Source organism: Canis aureus, chromosome 16 (assembly GCF_053574225.1).
Source record: "Canis aureus isolate CA01 chromosome 16, VMU_Caureus_v.1.0, whole genome shotgun sequence".
Taxonomy (NCBI): Eukaryota; Metazoa; Chordata; class Mammalia; order Carnivora; family Canidae; genus Canis; species Canis aureus.
The window spans coordinates 20,984,903-21,009,334 of record NC_135626.1 but is presented as its reverse complement, the minus strand read 5'-3'; the positions used below and the strand labels follow the sequence as shown (position 1 = coordinate 21,009,334).

Sequence of the window (24,432 nt, the reverse complement as noted above, 5' to 3'; positions counted from 1 at the left end):
AAGCTAAAGCTTTCCTGACCGCCTCAGGACCTTTGCTCGGGCTGTTCCTCCAGCCCAGAATCCTTCTCCATGCTTAGCACCTTTCCTCTTCACATCACCTACCCAGGCTTACCAGACCACCATGTCTAAAATATATCAGCCCATTTATTCTTTCTCTTCCTACATTATTGTATTTTAAAATGCTACTATAATGGTCTTGTTTTTCCACACTTGGGATCAGCTTCTACATTTGACAGACACTCATTACACACACGTTATTATGCTAAGTGCTACATGGGTAACCAACACCATGAGTCCTCTACACAAAGAAGAAATCCCTTCTCTCTCTCTCTTTTTTTTTTTTTTTTTTTAAGATTTACTTTTTTGAGAACAAGAGAGCACAAGCAGGAGAAGCAGCAAAGGGAAAAGGAGAAGCAGACTCTCCCCTTGAGCAGAGAGCCTGATGTGGGACTCGATTCCAGAACCCCAGGATCAGGACCTGAGCCAAAGCCAGACACTTAACCAACAGAACCACCCAGGCACTCCTTTTTTGTTCTTTCAAATTTAAGTAGAGGTGCTTTAAAAAAAAAAAAAAAAATCAGTTCATTCCAAAGCAGCATTCTCCACCCTGGGGCTGAAGATGGAAAAGATGGGGAGTACACAGTGTAATGGGTTGAATTGTGTCCTCCAAAAAGACAATAGGTAAGTTCAAATGGGAGAAGCATGCCGCAGAAAAATTTTAAAGCCATAAACAAGCATAACATGACATAAGAGAAAATGCCTTTATATTTCCCCACACACAAATTAGGTCAGAGGCCAAAAACACAGGACCCAGAGACCAGGTATGTAGTACCAAGACTCCTGTTGCAACAGGTATTTATCAGATACCTTGTCTTCCAACTCAGTCCTCTGACCTATCTGATTATTTTTGACAAGTGCAATCCTTTCAACAACAGCACCATTCAGAACACTTCGTTTACACAAAAGCTCTTCAGAAAGGATCTCTGCTTAATAGCTCCAAGGATCTCTCTGCTGGTAACAGCTCTTCTGTGGTTGTAGAAGGATAGTCGAACCGCCTCCAGGCTAACCTGTTCCAGCAGCCAATCCTCCAGGGAGCCCAGTGCATCCAAGATCCAGGAGCATCCACTGAAGTCTGGGTGAGTCTGGGAGAGAAATGGCACAAGGGTAAGTAAGACAGAGAAATGAACACTTTTCAAAGTAAGCAATTTATGGTCTAACTCAGCCCCCACGGCTTCCATGGATTCATGCGCACGTGGAGCCATACAAACCACCTGGAGGTACAATGGTAGGAATGTGATGAAAGAAATTAGGCCATTGGACCTATCAATTGTCTGAGGAAGATTGGGGAGGGGAATTTGTAGCTGGAGAGAAAGATCACCCTTATCTGTAGAATACAGACACTCTAGCCATAAGTTTTGTGCCTTGATTTTTCCCCCAATAGAAGCAGAGCTAACATCCAACACCTTTGGAAGATGGAAAAAAAGTAATTTTAGAGTAGACATGCCACTGTATATTTCATATTAGTAAGCATTTTAACACTTCTTAATTTGCCTCCTTACATCCTTGCACCACATGATCTCTAGCCATGCTGGGAAAACTTGGTCTTCCTCGGATGTGTCCCTATCTTTTCTGGTCTCCACGCCACTGTTGATCTGTCATCCCTACCTACCATGGCCTCATCCAACCTCACCTTTCAAATCCTATCCACCCTTTAAGGCCCTTCCCCTGCTGCCCCTCTGGCTTATCTGTGTCCACATGACCTCTCACTGACGACCAGAACTCTTTGTGTCTCAGAACCTGTATCACATGCTGTCTTATGTCATTAACAACTTCATCTAAAGTTAGGGAGCTAGGGGGATCCCTCAGCGGTTTGGCGCCTGCCTTTGGCCCAGGGTGTGATCCTGGAGTCCCAGGATCGAGTCCCACGTCGGACTCCCAGCATGGAGCCTGCTTCTCCCTCTCTATGTCTATCATGAATAAATAAATAAAATCTTAAAAAAAAAAATAAAGTTAGGCTGGAATAGTCAGAAGAACATTCCCCTGAAAATCACCTACCCAAGTCTCTAATCCTAGTTCTGTGTGGGTATGAGAGGTCATGTAAGCAAGTAATATTCTCACACTGGACCTCAATTTCTTTTTTGTAAAAGGAAAAGGCTTGAAGCAGGATTTGAAGAGTTCCTCCTGGTTCTAAAAATGTATGAGTATTTCCTCAGTGCTCCCATCCCACAGGACTATAAGCCCCTTTACAAAAGAGACCACATTGTTTTCATCTCAGCTTCCCTAGCAGATTTGTCTTGCACTGAGACACTCAATAATGTTTACCCAACCAGCATCTTGTTTTATCCTCACAGCACCATAAGGGGCTGACCCAAAGCACAGCCCTGACCCTTGAGAGGCTTGCAAAAGCAGAGTGGCCTGCCAGACCCATGCAGTATAGAAGAGGCCAATTACAGACTAAAGATTAGAGTACTAAGCATAGTCTAAGAACTCCCACAGAAAGTCCTTCCAGAAAACGCAAGCTCTCCAGTAATGGTTCTCAACTGGGGACAAGGATTCTGGGCATTTTTGGTTAGGAGGGAGGATGCTACTGGCATCCAGTGGGTAGAGTCCAGGGATGCTTCCCAGTATTCCATAATGCTCAAGACAGCCCCCCAACAAAGAATTAAGCAGCCCCAAAATGTCAATAGGGCTGGGGTTGAGAAACCCTGCTCTATATCACATACCTTCTTTCCTTCTCCTTTCTTTAATCCCATTTCCCCCTTCTTCTCACAGGATAAGCAACAGATTCCAAATGATATCACTGGAATACAGGGAGTTTTGGTACAGTCACCTGTGAACACTCAGCCTTGCTTCATTGTCCTGAAGAAAATCTTATTCTCTTCCCCATAGCGTCTTTTGAAGGGGAAGACTTCTGATTTTTGTCTGCAATTGTATGCTATGGGGCAATACTGGGTGGGCAGGAAGAAAAAATGAAAACCTACTCATCTTAGGTACATTCTAAGTACAGAGCACCATTTAGTGAAAACTCAATACATGTAACTCTTCAAGGAATAAGAACAGACTAGGTGGTGAATCCTCTCTCTATAAGAGGGTATTAGGAATCAAATTATAGATTGCCTGTCAACAGATACAAGAGGGACACTAAGAGCTCAGGTGTTCAGAGTTGCTGCCAACAGAATCCAAGCCAAGTGGGAAAAGACAGCAACCATCAGCAGATCCAGTTTATAGAAGCTGCTTGCACACAACTTTTCGGGAACTCGATGTGTGAAGAAGCACTCCTGTATGAGAAAAAGCTGAAGTAAAACAACAACAACAACAACACCCAGGCCTCTAACATGATAATCTGTCTTGGCCATTCTAAATTTCTACAAAGAGAGCACCAACTCACTTGCTTTAGGATTTTCCCCATGTAGCTAAAATAGACCTCTTTCTTCTTCCTCTTCTTCCTAAGGGCTGAGTTGGCCCACTCATACTTCTCTCTGGCTGGGATATAAAGTATAGTCCTCTTCTCCGGGAATCTCAGGCCATGTAAGCAAATGTAGTACATGTGGAAGGCTTAATGCTTACACTTCCAGACTGTAGCACTAGCTATAGGCAAGTGAATGCTCTAAAGAGGTTTTATAGGGAGAGCTGGAAGGCACTCTTTCCTAATAAAATCAGTGACTAGTGATTGCACCTGCAGGAGATGAATACTCTCAGAATACTTAAGAAATGTCAGGTGTAGCGTACAAAGCAGGCTTATGATACATTCCAGAAAGGGGTTTGAGGTGAGAAACAAAATATTAAGCTTTCCTCTGCTCCATCCCATGCGAAAGAGAGGATGACCACTTTGATGTAATGGCCATTAATTCATCAGGCAACACTGACCCCCAAAGTGATTCCTTTTATGTGTGTAGTAACTCTAGGGGTTCTTATTATAGTGGTTCCTGGCCACAAACGTTTCAATTCAAAAGGACTGAGAGTAGAATCCTGGAAGCTGAATTTTTTTGCTAAAGCATCCCAGGTGAATCTAAGGACCAGCCAGATTTAGGATTCACTGGTCTATAAAACCTTCCTGAAGCAACTGCACAAGATCAGGGGTCGGGGTGGGAGGAGCAGCTCTGTGCTGATCTGCTCTGTGTACTTGCATTTACATTGGGAGGTCGGCCTCGTCATGCAATAGCAATTAGAACTCAGGTAGGGATCCCTGGGTGGTGCAGCGGTTCGGCGCCTGCCTTTGGCCCAGGGCGTGATCCTGGAGACCCAGGATCGAATCCCACGTCGGGCTCCTGGTGCATGGAGCCTGCTTCTCCCTCTGCCTGTGTCTCTGCCTCTCTCTCTCTCTCTGTGACTATCATAAATTAAAAAAACAAAAACAAAAATTCAGGTAACAGAGCATGAATAGGGAAGCCAGGAAGTCATCATACCTTCAAGACTGAAGGTTGAGAAACTGTAGATAGAGAGGCCGTGAACTCCCTGCAATTAGTATTATCAGCTCAGCTACAAGGAAGTGACCAGCCTGACATAAGCCAAGAGATAAGAGGACACCAGAGAGCCAGGGTGTCAAAAGAAGAAGAGAACCAGCAGAGAACAGACACTCCTCCCTCCCAGTGATGAGACCCACTGAACCCCTGGCGTGGAAGACTGGTGGATTCTTTTTTTTTTTTTTTTTAAGATTTTATTTATTTATTCATGAGAAAGAGAGAGAGAGAGAGAGGCACAGACACAGGCAGAGGGAGAAGCAGGCTCCATGCAGGCAGCCCGATGCAGGACTCAATCCTGGGACTCCAGGATCATGCCCTGTGCCGAAGGCAAGTGCTAAACTGCGGAGCCACCCGGGGATCCTCTGGCGGATTCTAATAGTACTGTCAGCTCCCAGTTATCGAGCCCTATGTCCCTGCCCCATATGAAGTGCTAGACGTATTTTATTGCCTGTAATGCTCATGGCAACCTTATGAGATAGGATATTAGTATTACTCTCACTTTACAGAAGAGTAGACTGAGGTTCAAGGTCTTCAAGTGACTTGCCCAGGGTCACATACAGTACACAAGTAGCAGAACCAGCCTCTGAACCTCTGCTTCTAACTCCATGCTCTACCACCTTCCACACCCAAATACCAGAGCCCTCCCATCCTTGTAATTACACACGTGTGCTCTGCACTATCCGTATTTATTCCCTGATGGAGCATCCGTTTTGCAGGCTCAATTCCCCTGAATTAATTCTTTGGTAACAACAACAGAACTACGCTGAATATTTCTGTGAAAGGAAAAAGTGGTTCCCTATCACCTGGCTGTCAGAGTACATCCCACCACCACCTCAACTCCCACTCTCTTATTACCAGCTTCATCTCTCACTACCTCTCTAGTTAAAAATGCAACATATGCACATAGTATATATTATATAATGAAATGAACTGGGAGTTTTGCTTTTTATCTTTTTTTAAAAAGATTTTATTTTATTTCTTTTTTAAGATTTTATTTATTTATTTATGACAGACACAGAGAGAGAGAGGCAGAGACACAGGAAGAGGGAGGAGCAGGCTCCATGAAGGGAGCCCGATGCGGGACTCGATCCCCGGTCTCCAGGATCACACTCCTGGCTGAAGGTGGCGCTAAACCGCTGGGCCACTGGGGCTGCCCAAGTTTTGTTTTTTAAAATGTTATTTATTTATTTGAGAGAGAATGAGAGAGCACACGCAGCAGGGAGGAGCAAAAGGAGAAGCAGGCTCCGCGCTGTGCAGGGAGCCTGACTCAGTGCTCGGTCCTAGGACCTAGGATCATGACCTGAGCTGAAAGCAGATGCTCAACTGACTGAGCCACCCAGGTGCCCCTGAACTGGAAGTTTTAACACAACCAAGTAAATACAAACTGGCAGAAATCATTGCCACTGTGGAATGGCACTCTTCAGTGGACAGAGGCAATGGGGAACCAACCAAATGAGCTCTGTAACATTCAGAAGATGCTGAAGGGCACTGGCAGAGGTAATGTTGCCATAAGAGTGTAGCGCAGAAGGCCTGGTCAGATGGCACTCATTCATTCAAAAAATACTCAGCAAATTTTGATCCCCTACTAAGTGCAAGGCCCATGGCTATGCATAGAAATGGTGATACATTATTGAGAGAGGAATCACAAAACTGACATAGGAGAAAGTCGTAGGGTGATCAGAAGGCTGATCAGCATCTATTAGAAATCTCAGTCATCTAAAAAGGACATCAATAAATCGTCTTCTATTAAGTTCCCTATCCTGAAGATAAAAGAAGCAGTTACCCTAAAATAGCAATGCTAACTTGTATTTATTGAGGGCTCAGTACTTGCCTTGAATTACATGAAGCACTATATAGGCATCTCATTTCATGGTTTTAATACTCAGAGATGGATGTTATCATCTCTTTAAAAGAGATGAGGAGGTGTGCCTGGGTGACTCAGTGGGATAAGCAGCTGCCTTCAGCTCAGGTCATGATCTCAGGGTCCTGGAATGAAGCCCTGCCCTGGGCTCCCTGCTCCACGGGGAGTCTGCTTCTCCCTGTGCTCTCCTCCCCGTCTCCACCCCCAATTATGTTTGCACACACACTCTGTTTCTCAAATAAACAAAATCTTTTTTTTTTTTAAAGATTCATTCATTTATTCATGAGAGACAGAGAGGCAGAGACACAGGCAGAGGGAGGAAAAGCAGATTCCATGCAAGGAACCCGATGCGGGACTCGATTCCAGGATCACGCCCTGAACCAAAGGCAGACGCTCAACCACTGAGCCACCCAGGCGTCCCTCAAATAAACAAAATCTTAAAGAGAGAGAGAGAGAGAGAGATGAGGAAACCGGGGCTTATAAAAATAAACCAATTTGTTCAAGGTCACACAGGTAGTAAGTTGCAAAGCTAGGAACTGAAACCCAATGTGTCTGACACCAAAATTCCCATCAATATTTCTCCAAGCTCAGCCTCCTACCCACCTGCAGCAGAGTCTCCTGAGATGCTTATTAAAATGAAGATCCCTAAACCCATACCATGTCTCAGTACAGGTATCTAAAGCTTGAGTGCCACTGTACCCCCATTGCCTCCTAAGTCTGGGGAAAATGCTACTCTGATCGGAATCCTACCCCATACAGAAGAGCTAATTAGAGACTTAGGGTGGGGACACTAGGAGAAAGTGACTGTGATGTGGCTAAGCACAAACACAGGCCTTAGACATGGAGAAGGCAGACTTTACAGAGATTAGCAATAACAGTGTTAGAATTCTATGGCTTGAAACTCTAAAAGGGAGGTGGACTCGAGAAAAATAGAAAAGGCTCTTCCTTAAATGGCCATGACCTTGGCTCACTGATTATAATTCACTTCAACCTGGTCCTGTCTTGGTGGAATATCAGCTCCAAATGACAAACCAAGCTCATTAATAGGGAAAACGAGTAACAAGAGCAGAAGATGGGATAGTTGGGATTCAAGGCATGGAGTGAGTCTGGGGAATGACTCAAGGAGTAAGACTGTGCTAAAGGGTATTGGAGGGATGCCTGGGTGGCTCAGCGATTTAGCATTGCCTTCAACCCAGGGTGTGATCCTGGAGACCCGGGATCAAGTCCCATGTCGGGCTCCTTGCATGGAGCCTGTTTCTCCCTCTGCCTGTGTCTCTGCCTCTCTCTCTCTGTGTCTCTTATGGATAAATAAAATCTTTAAAAACAACAACAACAACAACAACAGGTATTGGAGCTTGCTTTCATGCAGAGAAGTCTACATGGCATGGGGGAGGCCTCACAAGTGGAATGGTCCAGGTAGGTCCAGGCATTGCAGCATATTGTAGAGGAGATTCAGACATTGGGTGGGATATTAGGTTAATGGACCTCTGAGGTCTCCTGGGTTTTGTGGATTCTATTTTTCCCCTGTATCATTTCTTTAGGAGTCAGGTTGTCAGAATTTGCTTGGAAGTACTGCTCATATTATTTCCACCTCTGGAGAGTCTGAAGAATTAATCCAGTTGAATGGAAAAAGTCAGAAGGTCACACTCTGCATTTTAACATCATTTTATTTTGTGATATGACTTCAAGGAGATAAATACTGCTGCAGCTTACCAGTTGAGAAACTCTGGGTAAATGGCAGGAGGAGAGGGGATCTGGGGGCGCAGATGAGAAGTTTTCACCTTGGGAATGCTGTCACACTCTTCCTGGAGTGTCAGCTCTGTAGATACTAATTTAATATTACTGGCGGATGATATTTGTACTGACTACTTGCTACTTTGTCAGGTGGAGGGAAGAAAGGAATCCAGATTTTTCCCAGCCCCAGCAAAATCTTATTTAATCTCTATGCCAAGCTTTTAGAGGAGAAAAAAGTACAGTGAGAAGAAGGACTTCATTGCCCCACTTAAAAATAGGGGTAGGTAGACTGGGGTTACCCAGAGAGGACCCAGGGTGCCGCCTTCCCTTGCTTCTCTATCTCTCCCTTTTGCCCCCCTGCCCTGCATATTGTCTCACAAATGGACGTCCACATTGGATAGTGAAGACTACCCACTATTCAAACCAGAAGCTTAAAGTTCTGGTCTTAGCTCTATCAATGCTTCACTCTTACCCAAACACAGCTGCTCTTTCTGGCTCTCAGTTTCCCCAGGGGATATGTATTTGATTATATAACCATTAAGATTTTTTAGAATCTTGCTATTCAAAGTATGGTCTGCAGGGGTGCTTAGCTGGCTCAGTCAGTAGAGAATGTAAGTCTTGATCTTGGGTTTGAGTTCAAGCCCCATGTTAGGCATAGAGATTGCTTAAATGAAAAAAAAAAAAAAAAAAAGCATGGTCTGCAAACCAACTACAGCAGCACTTAGGGATCTTGTCAAAATGCAGATTTTGATTCAGTAGGTCGGAGATGGGACCTGAGACTCTACATTTCTAACAAAATCCCAAGTGATTCTTATATACTTTATTAAAGTTCAATACATCCTGCCTTAAGACACCATCTATCCAGGAATCGATTGTGGATGTACCTTGTTGCTCTCCCTCTCATGGGTTTCTTTTCTTTTTTTTAATGATAGTCACAGAGAGAGAGAGAGAGAGAGAGAGAGAGAGAGGCAGAGAGAGAAGCAGGCTCCATGCACCGGGAGCCCGACGTGGGATTCGATCCTGGGTCTCCAGGATCGCGCCCTGGGCCAAAGGCAGGCGCTAAACCGCTGCACCACCCAGGGATCCCCCTCTCGTGGGTTTCTATCGCATCCCCAAGTTTTCTAGCTCTAGGACTACTTACAATGGCCAGAATAACTTGAGTCTTAGTGATTTTCTGGATTGGGGCTTAGAGAAATGTCACCTGCTCCTTGAAATATAGTACTACACCTACACACACCCATTTACTATTAAATAAACTCTAATTAATTCACCTACTTGATTCAAGAAATACCTAAGGGGCATCAGGCCCAGCTTGAGGGCTGGAGGTAAAAGGATGACTAGGGCATGGCCTCCATCTGGGAGACTTTAGGGAGATGCCTGGACAGCCAACTCCAATTCAGTGTGATAAGCACTTCTGTAATTAGTAAAGAGGATACATTCCAGTGAAATGTTTATAGTCAGAAACTAAGTTGTCACAGGCAGGAAAAGTTCTGGAGGCTGTCCCAGGCTATGTCCTCCTTTCCCATTGACAATATCTTTCCTGTGGCCATAGATATGTGGCTCTACTGCCCACACTGGGGAATGTGCTGTTGGGACAGTCCCTGTCTGATGACTCACAGGATACTGACAACAGTGGTTTTCTTAAATTCTTCCCCCATTCCCTGATGATTAGAACCTGTGCTGTGATCCTTCCCTTAGCTCAGGGCTTCTTAACTTGGGATCCACAGAGACAGGTGATTTGGGGCAGAGGGGCAGAGAGGTCCATGTATATACTGTTTTGTGTATGTGCTTAGTACATTTGTCTTGGGAGAAGAAGTCCACATGTTTTCATCAAATTGCCCCTCTTAAAAATAGGGGTAGGGAGACTGGGGTTACCCAGAGAGGATCCAGGGTGCCACCTTCCCTTGCTTCTCTATCTCTCCCTTCTGCCCCCCTGCCCCAAATGAAATAAAAGGAGTGGGAACCAATGTCCTGTTACTGTCCACCTGCTGCCCCAAGACCCAGGCAAACTGCCCCCTTTCCTTCTACTCTTTCTTCCCCATCTCCTCCCTCTCTTCAGCTGATATATCCCAATTTCCTCTGTGCTTAAGCTGATTATGTTAAAAGGAGCTACCAGTCTCCTGCAGTTTCAGCCATCCCAAAGAGCTAAGGAAAGATCCTTGTCCCCAATTCAATACTGGTAAGCACAGCTGGGCTACAGGAATAGCAGGAGAAGAACTCCCTAGAACCCAGAACTGGGTCTTTGGCAACTGGCTAGCTGATCTTTTGTCTTTAATAGCTAGCTCGAGATGAGAAGATGAACTTTTAAAGTCATTTTCTGGGCTTTCGGGGCAGTGTATGGCAATGAACTCGGCTATGAAGTTTTCCTTTCCTTTATCCTGTGAGATGGCTACAGAGCACAAGGCAGGAGTGCGGGGAGTGGGAAAGGGAGGTTCATAGTTGGGCAAGTCATCAGTGACACTAGGGAGGCAACTGTTGGGTCTGCTTTTACTTTAAAACACTTAGGCTTCAGAAACCACAGAGAGCATATAATATATACTGCCTTTGATGTACCATTCACAGTTCAAATCCAGTCTTTGGCATGAAAGATGAGGATGCATGTTTTGGATAAGATCTAAGGCAAGAGATTTCCACATAATTTCTATATGGATTTGAGTGCATTATGAAGTTATTTTGCAACATAAATTTGCCTTTCTACTTCTACTCCAGAATAATTTGGGCTTATTAAATAAATGTACAAAATATCTTTTGAATAGACTATGTTTTTCCTGGCCTTCTTGCTTCTGTCTTGCAGGACTCACAGCTGAAGTGGGCTGTCTTCCTGGTTGCTGGGCACCTGATAAAGGGAGGATAGGGAGAGTAGGGCAGCCCAGAAGCGTTCTGGGAGAGAATGGGAGCAAATATTTGCTTTGGAAAATTTAGAGTTGATTTTCACAGATAACCCGGAGCAGATTCTCTGAAGCAGCTGTCAACTGTAGAGGGGTTTTTGCGACAACAGCTTTTGTTTATGTGAACATATAGTGCTCAGGCTTGGTCCCAGGAGAGAAGTGAACACAGCCCTGAGACCTGCTCCCAGGGGTAGAAGATGGGAATAAGATAAGCACCGCACAAAGACTGATTTTAATGTAGGGGGTGTGGATTTACGACCTCACATTGCACAACTTGTAAAGCCACAGTCCATTCCATATTCATCTATCAAGCAAGCATTTGTTAAGACCTTTACACATGAGGCACTGTGCTACTAGGTGCCAGAGTTACACCCAAGAACAGAACAGACACAGCCTCCAGCCCCCATGGCCCGATCTCTCATGAGAGATGGATAATAGGCTCAAGTGCATTCAATATTGCAATGGGAAGGACACTTCCAGGGTGCTGTGGGGGCACAGAGGAGGGACAGCCAACCCTGACTTAGGAAATCATGGAAGCCTTTTTGAAGGAAGTGATGTCGATCGAGGCAGAGCTAACAGATGAGCAGAAGTTAGCTAGGCCACAGGGGTGAGGGGTGGGACAACAGGGAAGGGAATTTCAGGCAGAGAATGGATTGTACCAGGGACCCCTGGGTGGCTCAGCGGTTAAGCGCATCTGCCTTTGGCTCAGGGCGTGATCTTGGGGTACCTGGATCGAGGCCCATATCAGGCTCCCTGCAAGGAGACTGCTTCTCCCTCTATGTCTCTGCCTCTCTCTCTCTGTGTGTCTCTCATGAATAAATAAATAAAATCTTTTTAAAAAATGGATTGTACCCTCCCTGGGGCATATTTCACAACTAACATAAACATTAGTTAAATTATTAAAATATATTTAATAGATAAACTATTTAAATTATTTTCGCTGAGGTGGCTCAGCGGTTTAGCGCCACCTTCGGCCCAGGGCGTGATCTTGGAGACCCAGAATCGAGTCCCACGTCGGGTTCCCTGCATGGAGCCTGCTTCTCCCTCTGCCTGTGTCTCTGCCTCTCTCTCTATGTCTCTCATGAATAAATACATAAAATCTTTAAAAAAAATAAAATAAATTATTTTTTGTTTTTAGAATTGTCTGTTCAGTGTTTATAATCTCCTAACATACTCTGTACCAATTTTCAAAGTGTGTGCTGGTTTTTCAGTTGTAGAACATCAGCAAATTTCTGACGTGATTTTCATTTCTAAGTATTATTTGATTTTTTAAAAATAACCATTTTTTAAGAAGATTTTATTTATTTGTTCATGAGACACACAGAGAGAGAGAGAGAGGCAGAGCTATAGGAAGAGAGAGAAGCAGGCTCCATGCAGGGAGCCCGACGTGGGACTCCATCCCAGGACTCCAGGATCAGGCCCTGGGCTGAAGGTGGCGCTAAACCGCTGAGCCACCCGAGGTGCCCCAAAATAAACATTTTTATGTGAGGACAATTTTAGACTGTTATTTGATTTTTAACTTTATATTTGAAATCATTTTGAGCTTTACAGAAAAGTTACAAGAACAGTGCAAAAAAGCTCCCACATATTCTTTATATTCACTAATCATTAACGTTTTGCCTTGTTTGCTTTGTCCATTTTTACCTCTCTAAATATATATATATATATATATATATATATATATACCCACACATACTATTATTATTATTATTCTTTGCCAAACAGTTTGAGATATCATACTCTTTACTCCTAAATACTTTAGAACCTATCTCCTGAGAATAAAGACATCCTCTTACAGAACCACAGTACAATGATTGAATTCAGGAAAACTAATAGCAATGCTATGCTACTATTTAATTTATAGTCTATATTCAAATTACACCAATTGTCCCAGTACTGTCCTTTAAATTTTATTTTATTTAAATTCAATTAATTTCACCAACAGTGTAAGAGGGTTCCCTTTTCTCCGCATCCTCTCCAACATTTGTGGTTTCCTGCCTTGTTAATTTGCCCCATTCTCACTGGTGCAGCCACTCTGGAAAACTGTGTAGAGGTTCCTCAAAGAGTTAAAAATAGACCTGCCCTATGACCCAGCAATTGCACTGCTGGGGATTTACCCCAAAGATACAGATGCAATGAAACGCCGGGACACCTGCACCCCGATGTTTATAGCAGCAATGTCCACAATAGCCAAACTGTGGAAGGAGCCTTGGTGTCCATCGAAAGATGAATGGATAAAGAAGACGTGGTCTATGTATACAATGGAATATTACTCAGCCATTAGAAACGACAAATACCCACCATTTGCTTCGACGTGGATGGAACTGGAGGGTATTATGCTGAGTGAAATGAGTCAATCAGAGAAGGACAATCATTATATGTTCTCATTCATTTGGGGAATATAAATAATAGTGAAAGGGAATATAAGGGAAGGGAGAAGAAATGTGTGGGAAATATCAGAAAGGGAGACAGAACATAAAGACTCTTAACTCTGGGAAATGAACTAGGGGTGGTGGAAGGGGAGGAGGGCGGGGGGTGGGGGTGAATGGATGACGGGCACTGAGGGGGGCACTTGACGGGATGAGCACTGGGTGTTATTCTGTATGTTGGCAAATTGGACACCAATAAAAAATAAATTTATTATTAAAAAAATAAATTCAATTAATTAACATATATCGTATAATTAGTTTTATAGGTAGAGTTCAGTGATTCACCAGTTGCATATATCACCGAATGCTCATCACATCACATGCCTTCCTTATTGCCCATCACCCAGTTACCCAATCCTCCATCCCCCTCCCCTTCAGCACCCCTCAGTTTGTTTCCTATAGTTTAGAGTCTTTTACACATTTTTGGTTAAAGATCCAGTCCAGGTCACATACTGCCTTTAGTTGTGGTGTCTCATTAGGGCCTTTTAACCTGGACCAGCTCCTCAGTCTTCTTTGTTTTGCAAGCCATTGATATTTTCCAAAAGTACAAATAAGTTTTTTTGTAGATTGTTCCTTAATGTGAGTTTATGTGAGGTTTCTTCATGATTAGATTCAGTGGGTGCATTTTTAGCAGGGAAGTGATGTTATGTCTTTCTAAGGAGATTATATCACTCATCACATCATTCATGATGTCAGGATGTCTCATTATTGGTGATTTTTAACTTTTATTTTGGTTTTAGTATATCTTAAACTGTAACACAAGCATATACATCCAAATGTGTTTATATCTAAATGTTATCAAAGGAGATTAATAGTGAGCTAACCCTCTCTATATTACCTTGTTTGAATGTAGATTGTAGTGTTTTGTTTCTCCTGTCATCTCTGCATATATCGGGATTTCTTGTAAATGTGTCATTTATTAATAACATTGTAGTTATGCACTGACCTTTTAAAAGGCTGGGTGATGGGGTGCCTGGGTGGCTCAGGCTGCTGGGCATCTGACTTTGGCTCAGGTCATGATCCCAGGGTTCTGGGATTGAGCCCTGCATTGGGCTCCCTCCTCTGTGGGGAGCCTGCTTCTCCCTCTCCCTCTGCCTGCCACTCCTCCTGCTTATGCTCGCTCTCTCTCTGTCAAATAAATAAATAAAATCATAAATAAATACATAAATAGCTGGGTGTAAAATTCTACAAGTAACAAATTACTACTTAGCCATGTATTAGAATTTTCTTGATACTGTACCACCAAAACAGTGTCAAAATTAAATTGGAACCTTGAAGCGGATTTAAAGTGATGATGGCCCCCAACAGATAGATAATGATTCTTCAAAAGAGCCTCATTGGTCTCATGCCTGATTCTATATTAATTTGGGCTTATTAATTTATAAAATGCTCTTTGCATATGTAGTGTATATGTGCTATATGTTGTGCTCCTATACAAGATACTGATAAGACACACAGTTTCTTTGCTTTGGCCTTTTGAAAACCACAGCTACATCCCACTGTAGATCCTACCCACTGTAGCATTACTTTTGCTCTAACAACCCTGGGGCTCAGAGAATATACATGCATGCATTTCCAGTGGGTCATTGAGTGGAGACCCTGGTTTCTCTGAGTTGCACAAAATGTAAGATTTCTTTCTTTTATTTTTGAAATTCAGTTCTACTTACTTTAAAACATACTAATACACGCAATTTAGTAATGTACCATATTATGCAATTACTGACGGACCCACATAATGACCCAAGCAAAAGACTGTCCTACCTTGGAAAGTGTCAACCCTACAGGTCTTATTCCACAAATGAGAACACCGAGATCCAGAGAGGTGCCTTCTGAAGAAGGAGAGCTTCTAATGAATGATAGGCCACGACCCAGCTCTGCCTGTGCCAGGGGCTGGGGTGGCTTTCTTATGGCAGAGATGCTCCCTTGGGAGGCAATCAAGCTGCCTTCCCCCTGTCTCTGGGCTAATGTGAGTTGTTGGCAGCTGAAGCAAGCCTCCAGCAGGGTCCTTCCTTCTGGTTTACTCATCTCAAATTCAGCCATGGAGTTGGAACCCAGCCAGGTCTTTGGGAGCCTCTAGATTTCCTAGAAGATGATCTTAATGGAAACACAAGGCTGAAGAGGAGCAGCTGCCTTAGAAAGTCATTTATTAATATATTTTCATCGGGAAAATTGTAGTCTAAGTTCCAAAAGAATTTTCCGAGCTCAACCAATGTATCTATAAATTGGAGACCACTTAGAACTCATTCTGCTCCACTGACCCAGGGCAGATTTCATATCCACACATGCAAGGCAATATGATAGCTACTTAGTGAGTGCCAACGCATATAGGAAGAAATTTAGGACATGGCCCCATGCTCAAGAAGCCTCCAATAATCCTAGGGAGATGAAATATAGTATATTACAAACATCAATAATATAAGGTAATGTTTGGTGGCATGCCCAACGGAAGAAGAGAAAGGTGGACCACGCAATACTGAAGAAGGAAAGCACTGTGCCCTGCGGCTTCTAAATCGAGCGACCTAGAGGGAACTGCAGCGTCCCCACTTCCTAGCGGTGTGCAAGGTGCTCGATCGAGTTCTGCAAGGCGCTTAGAAAAGCTCTCGGCATTTTAAGTGTCCCCCCAACGTCGGCTATCGTCAGTATCTCTCAGCCCGTGAGCGAACCATCATTTCAAGGATGGAGAGGACATGAGCAGAGGGGTAGGAGCGGGCTTCGCGGCGAGGCGATGGAATCCTAGGGGCTGACGCAAAAAGCCGGGGAGCGGCTGCTACTGTAACCCGCGGGCGGCCCTCAAGCCCCGCAGAGCGGGCGGTTCCGGAGACCGGGTCCACCCCCGGCCCGACGCCGGTCCTACGCCCGCCCTCCGCAGCACCGCCCCCCTGAGATCCCAGCGCCCGGCCCCAGGGGGCGCTGCCGCCCCGCCGCCCTGGCCCGGCCCGGCGCGCGCCCCCGCCGCCCGCCCCGCGCGTGCGCGCCGCCCAGGTGAGGAGGCGGCTGCCCGCGCGGGGGCGTGGCCGGGGGCGGGGCGGGCCCGGGGGGCGGGGCCAGGGAGGGCGGGGCCGGGCCGGGGCGGGGCCGGGGCGGGGCGAGGCCGGGGCCAGACCCAGGCCAGGGGCGGGACCAGCCGCCGCCGTCTCCCTCTCGGTGTCCTGTGCCCGGGGGCTCCGGGCAGCCGCCGCGGGAGAAGCGGAAGCTGCGGGTCGGCCGCGCCGGCCCAGAGCGCGCCGAGAAGCAGCGGGGCGGCCTCCGTCCGGCCCAGAGCCTCCCTCGGGAAGGCGCCCCCTCCCCCGCCGCCCCGCGGCCCCGCCCCGGCCCCGGCCCCGCCCGACTCGCCCCGCGCCCCCCGCCGGCCGCCGCGGCCCGAGCGCGCCCACCTGAGCCCGCCCGCGCCCACCTGAGCCCGTGCGCCGGCGCCATGGCGGAGCAGGAGAGCCTGGAGTTCGGCAAGGCGGACTTCGTCCTGATGGACACCGTCTCCATGCCCGAGTTCATGGCCAACCTTCGGCTCAGGTGAGGGTGGAGCGTCCGTGCGCTCGGGCGGGAGCCCGCGCCTTCCCGAGAGGGGGCGCCTCTGCGGTGCCGGGGGCGGGGGCGGGGGCGGGGGCGGGGCTGGGGGTGCCCGGGGCGCGCCGCGCTCGGGGGATGCGGTGCAGCCGGGCGGGGGCGTCCGGGGGCCCCGGCGAGCCCGGGGGTCGCGCCGTGCCGAGGGGGGACGCCCCGGGGAGCCCCGCCTGGGAGGGGGAGGGGCGCGCGAGCCCGGGCGGTGCGCCCTCGGGAGACGCGGGTCCTCGGTGCTGTCCGGGCGCGGGCGGGGGGCGGGGGGCGGGGGCGGCCGGCTCGCTGCCCCAGGTAAGTGATGTGGGCGGGCCGGGTGACCTCATGGAAACAAAAGTAAAGCAAAATGCAAACTTCAGGGAGAGTTGTGGCGGCCAAGAGGGCCTTGGGAAGTTGGGAAGACGGGGGATTGTTTCGGAGGGAGACTCGGGTCGCATCCCGGATTCACACTTGGTTTTCTATTTATCCTTCCTTTTTTTTTTTTTTTTTTTTCCGCCTTGGCTTGCTTCCATCCTGTCATTCAGGATGCAGTGGAGTAGTGATCCCTGAGCTGTCTATTCCGGGACGCTGGCTATTTTTTAGTTACTCTCTAAACGTAATTAGACACGTTTCCAGACATCGAAGAGACTGCTCTGCTTGCCAGTGCCAAGATAAACTGTCTGAATTTGACAAGGCATTCATGGTTTCAAGTTTTTTTCAGGGAGTTATGGATGGAGCCCTTGTGTTACCGACATCCTTGAGAATGTAGTCACAACTCAACGCCCCAAAATGGGCTTCTAAGACGAATTTATTTTAGAAACTCTTCTACATGGGATTATTTCACTCCTGATAGAGTAATATGTAAACAAAACTTTAAAGTAGCTTTGATTTTTTTTTTTTATTAAACATTACAGTAAATGGAGTTTCAAAATAACCGAGATTGGGGGTGGGGAGTGTTTCCTGGAAGTTCTAGCCCCGTTTCTTGTAAGGTTTATAGCTAAATATTACTCCATAAGCTCATAAAATGAAAACCATGAGTGCTTAACTAACTCCGCTTCTCAGTATTAATTACCCCTGCTCATTTTAATTTAAGAATTTAAAGAAGTTTTTTAATCTTTGGAATCACAAACCCTATGGTGTCATCTTCCACTTTTCTCCGGGCTCCACTGTGTCCCAGAGTATGGAGCAGGGGCACAGATTTGAGTTCTACACCTGCCTACTACAAGCTGACCTACTACAAGCTGAGCCAGCCTGTGTGTCTTTGTTTCCTAATTTGTAAAATAGTGAACTTAAGTGCTGAAATATCTTGAAGATCAAGTTCTCTCCTTTTACATATTACTGGTTTCAAAGTCTCTAAGTGTGAGGTTTGAATCTTAAGAAACATTATTATAGTGAACCTAATTTAACCTTGCAATTTAGTTCTACACTGAGCAAGGTACTTTGGAGGTGAGAAGGTCCGAAGAACTATAAGATGTATCCTTATCTCTCGAAGAGGTGACAGTGTCAATAAAGACAGGGAGAAACGTGGAAATTCCTACTGGTTTAAATAATACGTCGAGAAAACAATAGAAGAGTTAGGCTTTATAGAGCTTACGTGATTCTTTGCCAAGAAACTGTACAAACTAATTGTTCTGGAGTTCAGAAGAGGGAGAGGTGCTTTAGGCTGGCTCAAAAACACAACACAGAGGAGGAGAGAAGTTCAGATGAGTTGCAAAGGATGGGTAGGATTTGTCTAGGTGGAGAACATTCCAAGTGGATGCAGTGGCGTGAGCAGAGGAGTGGAGGCATGAAAGCTGGTTCTGTTTGGGTGGTAGTGAATATACTAAGTTGTCTGGAGGGGAAGGAGTTGGTGTTGGGGAGTTGTGGGAGGAATCACCAGCTCATTAGCACGACCCTTGGCTAATGCCCAGGTTGCTAGGGCTGCCTTCACACTCAATCACCAAGTCAGTCAAGATCCTGGCTGTTCAGACACGTGCACGTATCTGTATATGTCTCATCTCTGTGTATACTTGACGACTCTGAGAATTGGCTGCGATTCTCAAGGTACAGGTTCAGTGATTGTTCGTGGTTTACTTATAAGTTGGGAGTAATTGGTTTCCTGTAGCCATAAACACAGTCTCAGCAGTACCCTTGACCTCCTCTTCAGTTGTAAATCCTGATTACCCAGGTAGAATGCAGTTCTTTCTCTGATAGTTTGGATTTCATATCGCTCTGATATCCCTCCAGACTATTTTAGTGTTTAGCTGTATGAGCTTCTGGGCTTATGCTGTTGGGACCCTTGAAACATTTGTTTCACTTTGCAAAAGATGACTTGAACACTGCAGGTCCAAGTGCTCTTATGTGATGTTGAAGTGTTTTCATCTCCCAGAACATGGGTGGTTGGGCCATACCCGGTGTGATTGTTGGTTATATATTGAGTGTTTCATCTTTCGTTGAATGTGTGTGGATGAGCCCGATCATCCGTGCCTTCCCCAGGCTGTGGCTCTTTCTTTCACTCCTGTCAGGAAGGTCCTGTTCTCTGCTCTCCCTCGCTCTTCTGCATCATTTGTGGTTGGTGACATAGTTAGGCACTCAAGATAGCACCCATTTCAGGGGTCTGTGTCCTCCAGACTCGATTATAAGTTTCCAGATAGCATCACCAGCATGATGCTGGGTACATAATACATTTCTTTGTGACAACATTTTTTTTTTTTTTTTTTGCAGTGAGAAGAAAGAGGAAAACAGTTACTTTAAAGCTTTTATGACACTGTTCATTTAGAATTATCTTTTTATTTTGCTACTATGCTGGCCTTCTTTTCCCATCTTGAAGCTAAAACTTGATATTTAGACATTTGCTACAATCAGTGTAACTTTCCACATGCTGTTATTATTTTCAAAAATTGATGTAAGCATGTGTCTGTACATGTGAGTTTGGGTAAGGCAAGATTTAAGGAATGATGTGGACTGGTGTGAGTTAGTATATCTGCGTAGAAGTTTCAATTTATATTTCTTACCCTTATATGAAAAGCTGCTAATATTTTGAAGGCTGCTTTCTTTCTCTCCTAGGAGCTCCTTGCTAGGGGAGATCCATTCCGTTTATTTCTTTTTCCTTTTTTGTGGAGGTGCTGGTGGTTTTGGTGGTGGTGGTCAGATCCTCATGGCATTTTTCAAGAATCTGTGCCCAGGAGTGAGATTCCTGCACAGTCACCTCCTGCCTTCATGGTCAGGCCTGGTTCCTGCCAGCAAACCCTAATGACCACTTGCAGCACTGGCCACAGTATCCTCACCATATTCTGCTTTCTTTGCAGCCACTTCCTTTTGGGACCTGGAACGCTTTGGTTGGTTCCTTTTCTCTTTGCTGGGTCATTCCTGTACTTGAGTTCTTCCAGGATTAGCAGCAGCTTTGCACCCTCTCCCTTCAGAGTGAACTGCATAGAACAACTGGTTCTCATTGTGCTTCTCATTCCCACTTAGCCAAGTGTGTAAAAGGGAGAAAGCAGACTGCTGTTCAGGGTGGGCTTAGGCTGAGGACAGCATCCCAGAGAGCTGTACTTCTCATTTTATAAGACAATGAAATACACTGTAGGCTTCCAGGGGTCAATTTCCTAACTTTGTTGGCAATGGTTCCTGTTTTGAGAATATAACATCTGCTCAGCCTGGTATCTTGGCTCCTTGGAAATTTAATTTTTCCTCCATTCTCTCTTTACTGGTTTTTCTCTTCCATGAAAGCAGTCATTTGAAACACTGCTTGCCAAAGTTACAGGCAACTTCTTTTAACCTAACAGCGTGTCTTTTACACCTTTGCCTAGGTCAGGGGTTCTCAGCTGCAGCACTATTGATGCTTGGGCTTAGATCTTATTTTGAGGGGGCTGTCCTGTGAATTGTAGGATGTTTAGGACTTCACTAAGCAGTCAGATGTTTCCCCTACCCTGGGCTCTACACACCAGATGCCAGTAGCACTACTTCCCTCACATTTATGACAACTGAAAATGCTTCTGGATATTGCCAGACGTCCCCTCGGGGAGGGGGGGCAGCATTGTCCCAGTAGAGAACCACTAACCTAGGTTGTTTTCACTCTCCCATTTCACTTGAAATGTCTTCCTCCTTCTTGTATCCCTGCTCATGTCCTCTGCCCGTCATCCTTACTCATCCTTTGAGACCAGTTCTGAGCAACCTTTCCCAGTCCTCCGAGTCAGGGTTCATTCTGCTCTCAGCTGTGCTCCCAGCACACATGGACCCTTGGACCTAACCATTAGAAAGAATGGTATCAGGTTACGTAGTTGTTACCTGCATGCCTGCCTTCCCACCAAATAGTGAGCTCCTCAGTCACAGCATGACCCAGAGGTGAATCTGGGTTTTGTGGGCCAGAAAACTCATGACAGTTGGAGAGGGGGGAAGATGTTTAAGGTAAAGAGTATAAATTGTGAATGCCAAAATAGAAATAGGGCTTTGGAAGGGGACGGTGCAAGTGGGTGGCAGTGAAGCAAACCCATCGCTGGTCCCATTGTGTTTCCTGTCATGCTGGGCACCTGTGTGTTCAATATATTTTTACATGAGTTCATTAAGCTGTCCAATGTTGATTGATTTTTCTTCAACCAGTGGAATTCTTAACTTAAGCATAAGACTGTAGGCTCTCAAAATATTGTAGTTATTTTAATACAGCTTAACTATGTGGGGACAGGAGGAGTGAGTTGTAGAATTACATACCCATGTAGGTAGGTATACACCCACATAAACACATACACACATATCCTCACCACACAGCCTCTGTACTCTTTCTCTGTGGCTGCTTGGTCATTTGGAAAATTTGGTGAGACAAAGGGGTCCCTCTTTCTTGCTTGGGGCAAAACCTTTGGTACTCTGGGTGGTCTTAAAGCAAGTGTAAATCTGCAGTTGGTTCTGAGTTCTAGTTAGAAGTAGTGTAGTTAGAATTATAGGAGAGGTGAATGGCACGCTAAATCTTTTTGGCTTCCATGTGAAATTCTTTGGCAGCCACTTTTAGAGGCCTTCGGAAAAGGACAGTTTGCTCTTTGCCTGTTTTGCACATTGGCTTCATATTGGGACAGAAATGAGAATCTGGGTTTTGGAGCTGCCATTTGGAGTGAATCACCCTGCCGTCTTGTTTCCTTTCCTACTCTGTGACAGATTTCCAAGACTATTTTTATTCAGGGTCATTTGTCGACCCTGGAGACTCTGCTGAATTTAGCTCCCAAGTAGAGCCAGATGTGGGTGGAATTAAGCCCTCAAAAAGCTGCTACTGGTGTGACTTGTTGCAGTTTCTGAAGGGCTCTATCTACTTCTTCATGAAAGAGATAAGCTTTGACTTTTTGCTTGACGTGGAGACTAAAGATGGTGAATCTGGAGTAGATAGTAGAAATGTGTGTGATTAATGGTCCACATGCAAGTTGTCTCCACTGGGAATTATCCAAGTGTTAGTTGATAACACATAAGTCTGAGTCAGCTCAGCAAAAAGGACCCTATCTCAAGGACTGACCCCATTTTATGATAGTTCTCTGTCATCCATTGCTGGGTTGGTGTTGAGACTGGATCGATCATTGCCCAGCCACCACTGGGTCCATCTGGTGGGGAACTTTTCTGTCAACCATAGCTCTAGCCCCATTGGGTAGGTCACCTGTTGATGAACCTGACATGGCTTATAAGAATGTCAGCTGTGTTCATACCTAAGTTCAAGGGTCCCACCAATTAAAAAAATACATTCTAAGCCTCTCTTTGTTGAATTCCTTGGTCAAGATGAGAGTTTTATTTCCTGCGGGAAGCAGGCTCCTTTTGGTTCAACTGCTATATAGTTTCTGATTAGATCTCTTAATAGAACAGTGTTACAAATACTTCAGTTTTTGACATTAGTGGGAAGAAGAACTGGGAAGGCATTGCTTGTTCAGGACACAGGGCACAGTGGAAAGAAACACATGAGACCCAACCGACCAAGTTCAAATCCTAGCTTCACTTTAACTCTTTAGCATTATGATTTAGGGTTAAATTAACACTCCTAAGTTTCAGTTTTTTTATGTGTAAGATGATTGCTTTTTAGGGTTATTAGGATGAAATCACGCGATATGTTGAAAGTGTCTAATCAGTGCTGGTTGCACAGTTCCCTCTGTACTAATGTTGTCTTCCTGAATCCTTCCCACATGGCCTCACCTCTTTGTCCTGACCTCATAACCCATCCAGAGCTAGCTATTTTCACCTCTTCCATCCTAAGACAAATTCATTTGCTTTGGTTTTATTTGGGGAGCAAAGATGAAGCATTCTAGATGGGATTTTGGTTACCTAGTGGAGAGGGCAAGAGCATTGAAGATAAACAATCTGGACCTTAATCCTGTCTCTGTCCACTTTCTACCAACCATGTGGCCTTGGACAAGCTACTTAGCCTCCCTGAGCGACCATTGCTTCATCTGTAAAGCTGATGTTATTGTAAAGTTTGTATTATAGCACTTGTAAAGCACTCAACATGGTACCCAACTCCAGTGTTGTGACTCCAGTCTTTTTGAAGACTGAAGCAGAGTAGATTCTCTCTGTAAGTAGTTCTCTGTCTCTCTCCTCTTGATCCCCTCTCGACCCTAGCCCGTGGACCAAGTGCCCTTACCATTCCCAGTTTCCTCCAGAACTGTCACTCTAAATGTACCCATAATTCTGCTCCCTCCAGGTGTACCACCATTTAATTTCCAAAAGTTGTTTTAGACTCTTTAGAAAAGGAAACTAGCTCTTCATATTACTCATAAATATTCAAAAATATTTTATTCTTCATGTTTACCATTCTCTGCTTTCACAAAGGTTGGCGACATTGGTGCCTGAAATCCCAGGTACTATAGATGGGTGATGAACTTTAAGTACAGTCTTTAAAAAAAAAAAAAAAGAAAGAAATCTAGGGGCTCCTGGGTGACTCAGTTAAGCATTTGCCTTCGGCTCAGGTCGTGATCTCATCAGGCTCCCTGCTCAGTGGGGAGCCTGCTTCTCCCTCTGCCTCTTCCTCTGGCTGTCCCTCTTCCTCATCTCTCTGGCTGTCACTCTCTCTCAAATAAATAAATACAATCTTAAAAAATAAATAAAAGCATAAAAAAAAATCTGTAACTCATTTCCTTAATTATAGACTCTGTGTATGTATATATTTTAAGTTTTTTATTGTAATTTCAGCCAGTTAACATACAGTATGATATTAGTTTCAGGTGTACAATATGGTGATTCAACACTTCCATACAACTCCTGGTGTTCATCACAACCTGTGCCCTCCTTAATCCCCATCACCTATTTCCCCCATCGCCTTCTCCCCTCCCTTCTGGTCACCATTAGTTCTCTGTAATTAAGAGTCCATTTCTTTATTTGTCTCTCTCTTATTTTTTCCCCTTGGTTTTGTTTCTTAAATTCCACATATGAGTGAAATCATATGGTATTTGTCCTTCTCTGACTTATTTCACATAGCATTATAGACCTTATATATTTTTGATCTAACCCCCTAGCTTTAAAGCTAGCAGCTACTTGAATTCTTGCTGTGTGCTTATCACTGTAGTGGGTACTTTGGTGGGGTT

The 24,432-nt window shown here is 45.2% G+C and overlaps 2 protein-coding genes across 7 annotated transcripts in view; one reads left to right on the top strand and one right to left on the bottom strand.

The window, feature by feature from the left end:
* Positions 1–747: 747 nt before the first annotated feature.
* H2BN1 (H2B.N variant histone 1) lies at positions 748–16,958 on the bottom strand. 4 transcript variants are annotated; one of them, XR_013354193.1, is made up of 3 exons: positions 16,770–16,957; positions 14,322–14,503; positions 1,005–1,142 (listed from the first exon to the last, which is right to left on the bottom strand). XR_013354193.1 is itself a non-coding variant. In XM_077852165.1 (2 exons), exons 1-2 carry the CDS (start codon positions 3,545–3,547, stop codon positions 942–944), a joined length of 360 nt encoding a protein of 119 aa, XP_077708291.1. In that variant the 3' UTR covers positions 748–941. The 4 variants fall into 4 exon arrangements, 1 of the variants encoding a protein (XP_077708291.1); XM_077852165.1 differs by lacking the exons at positions 14,322–14,503; positions 16,770–16,957 and adding an exon at positions 3,389–3,547 and having other exon boundaries at positions 748–1,142; XR_013354194.1 differs by lacking the exon at positions 14,322–14,503 and having other exon boundaries at positions 16,770–16,958.
* Positions 16,716–24,432, top strand: part of MYO1D (myosin ID) — a 326,058-nt gene continuing 318,341 nt past the window's right edge. Inside the window, exon 1 of one of the 3 annotated variants that reach the window (XM_077852150.1) lies at positions 16,716–16,885. In XM_077852150.1, the coding sequence (XP_077708276.1) occupies positions 16,791–16,885 (95 nt within the window). In that variant the 5' untranslated portion in view covers positions 16,716–16,790. The remainder of the gene's footprint in view (positions 16,886–24,432) is intronic. The other 2 variants (XM_077852149.1, XM_077852148.1) reach the window with 2 other exon arrangements.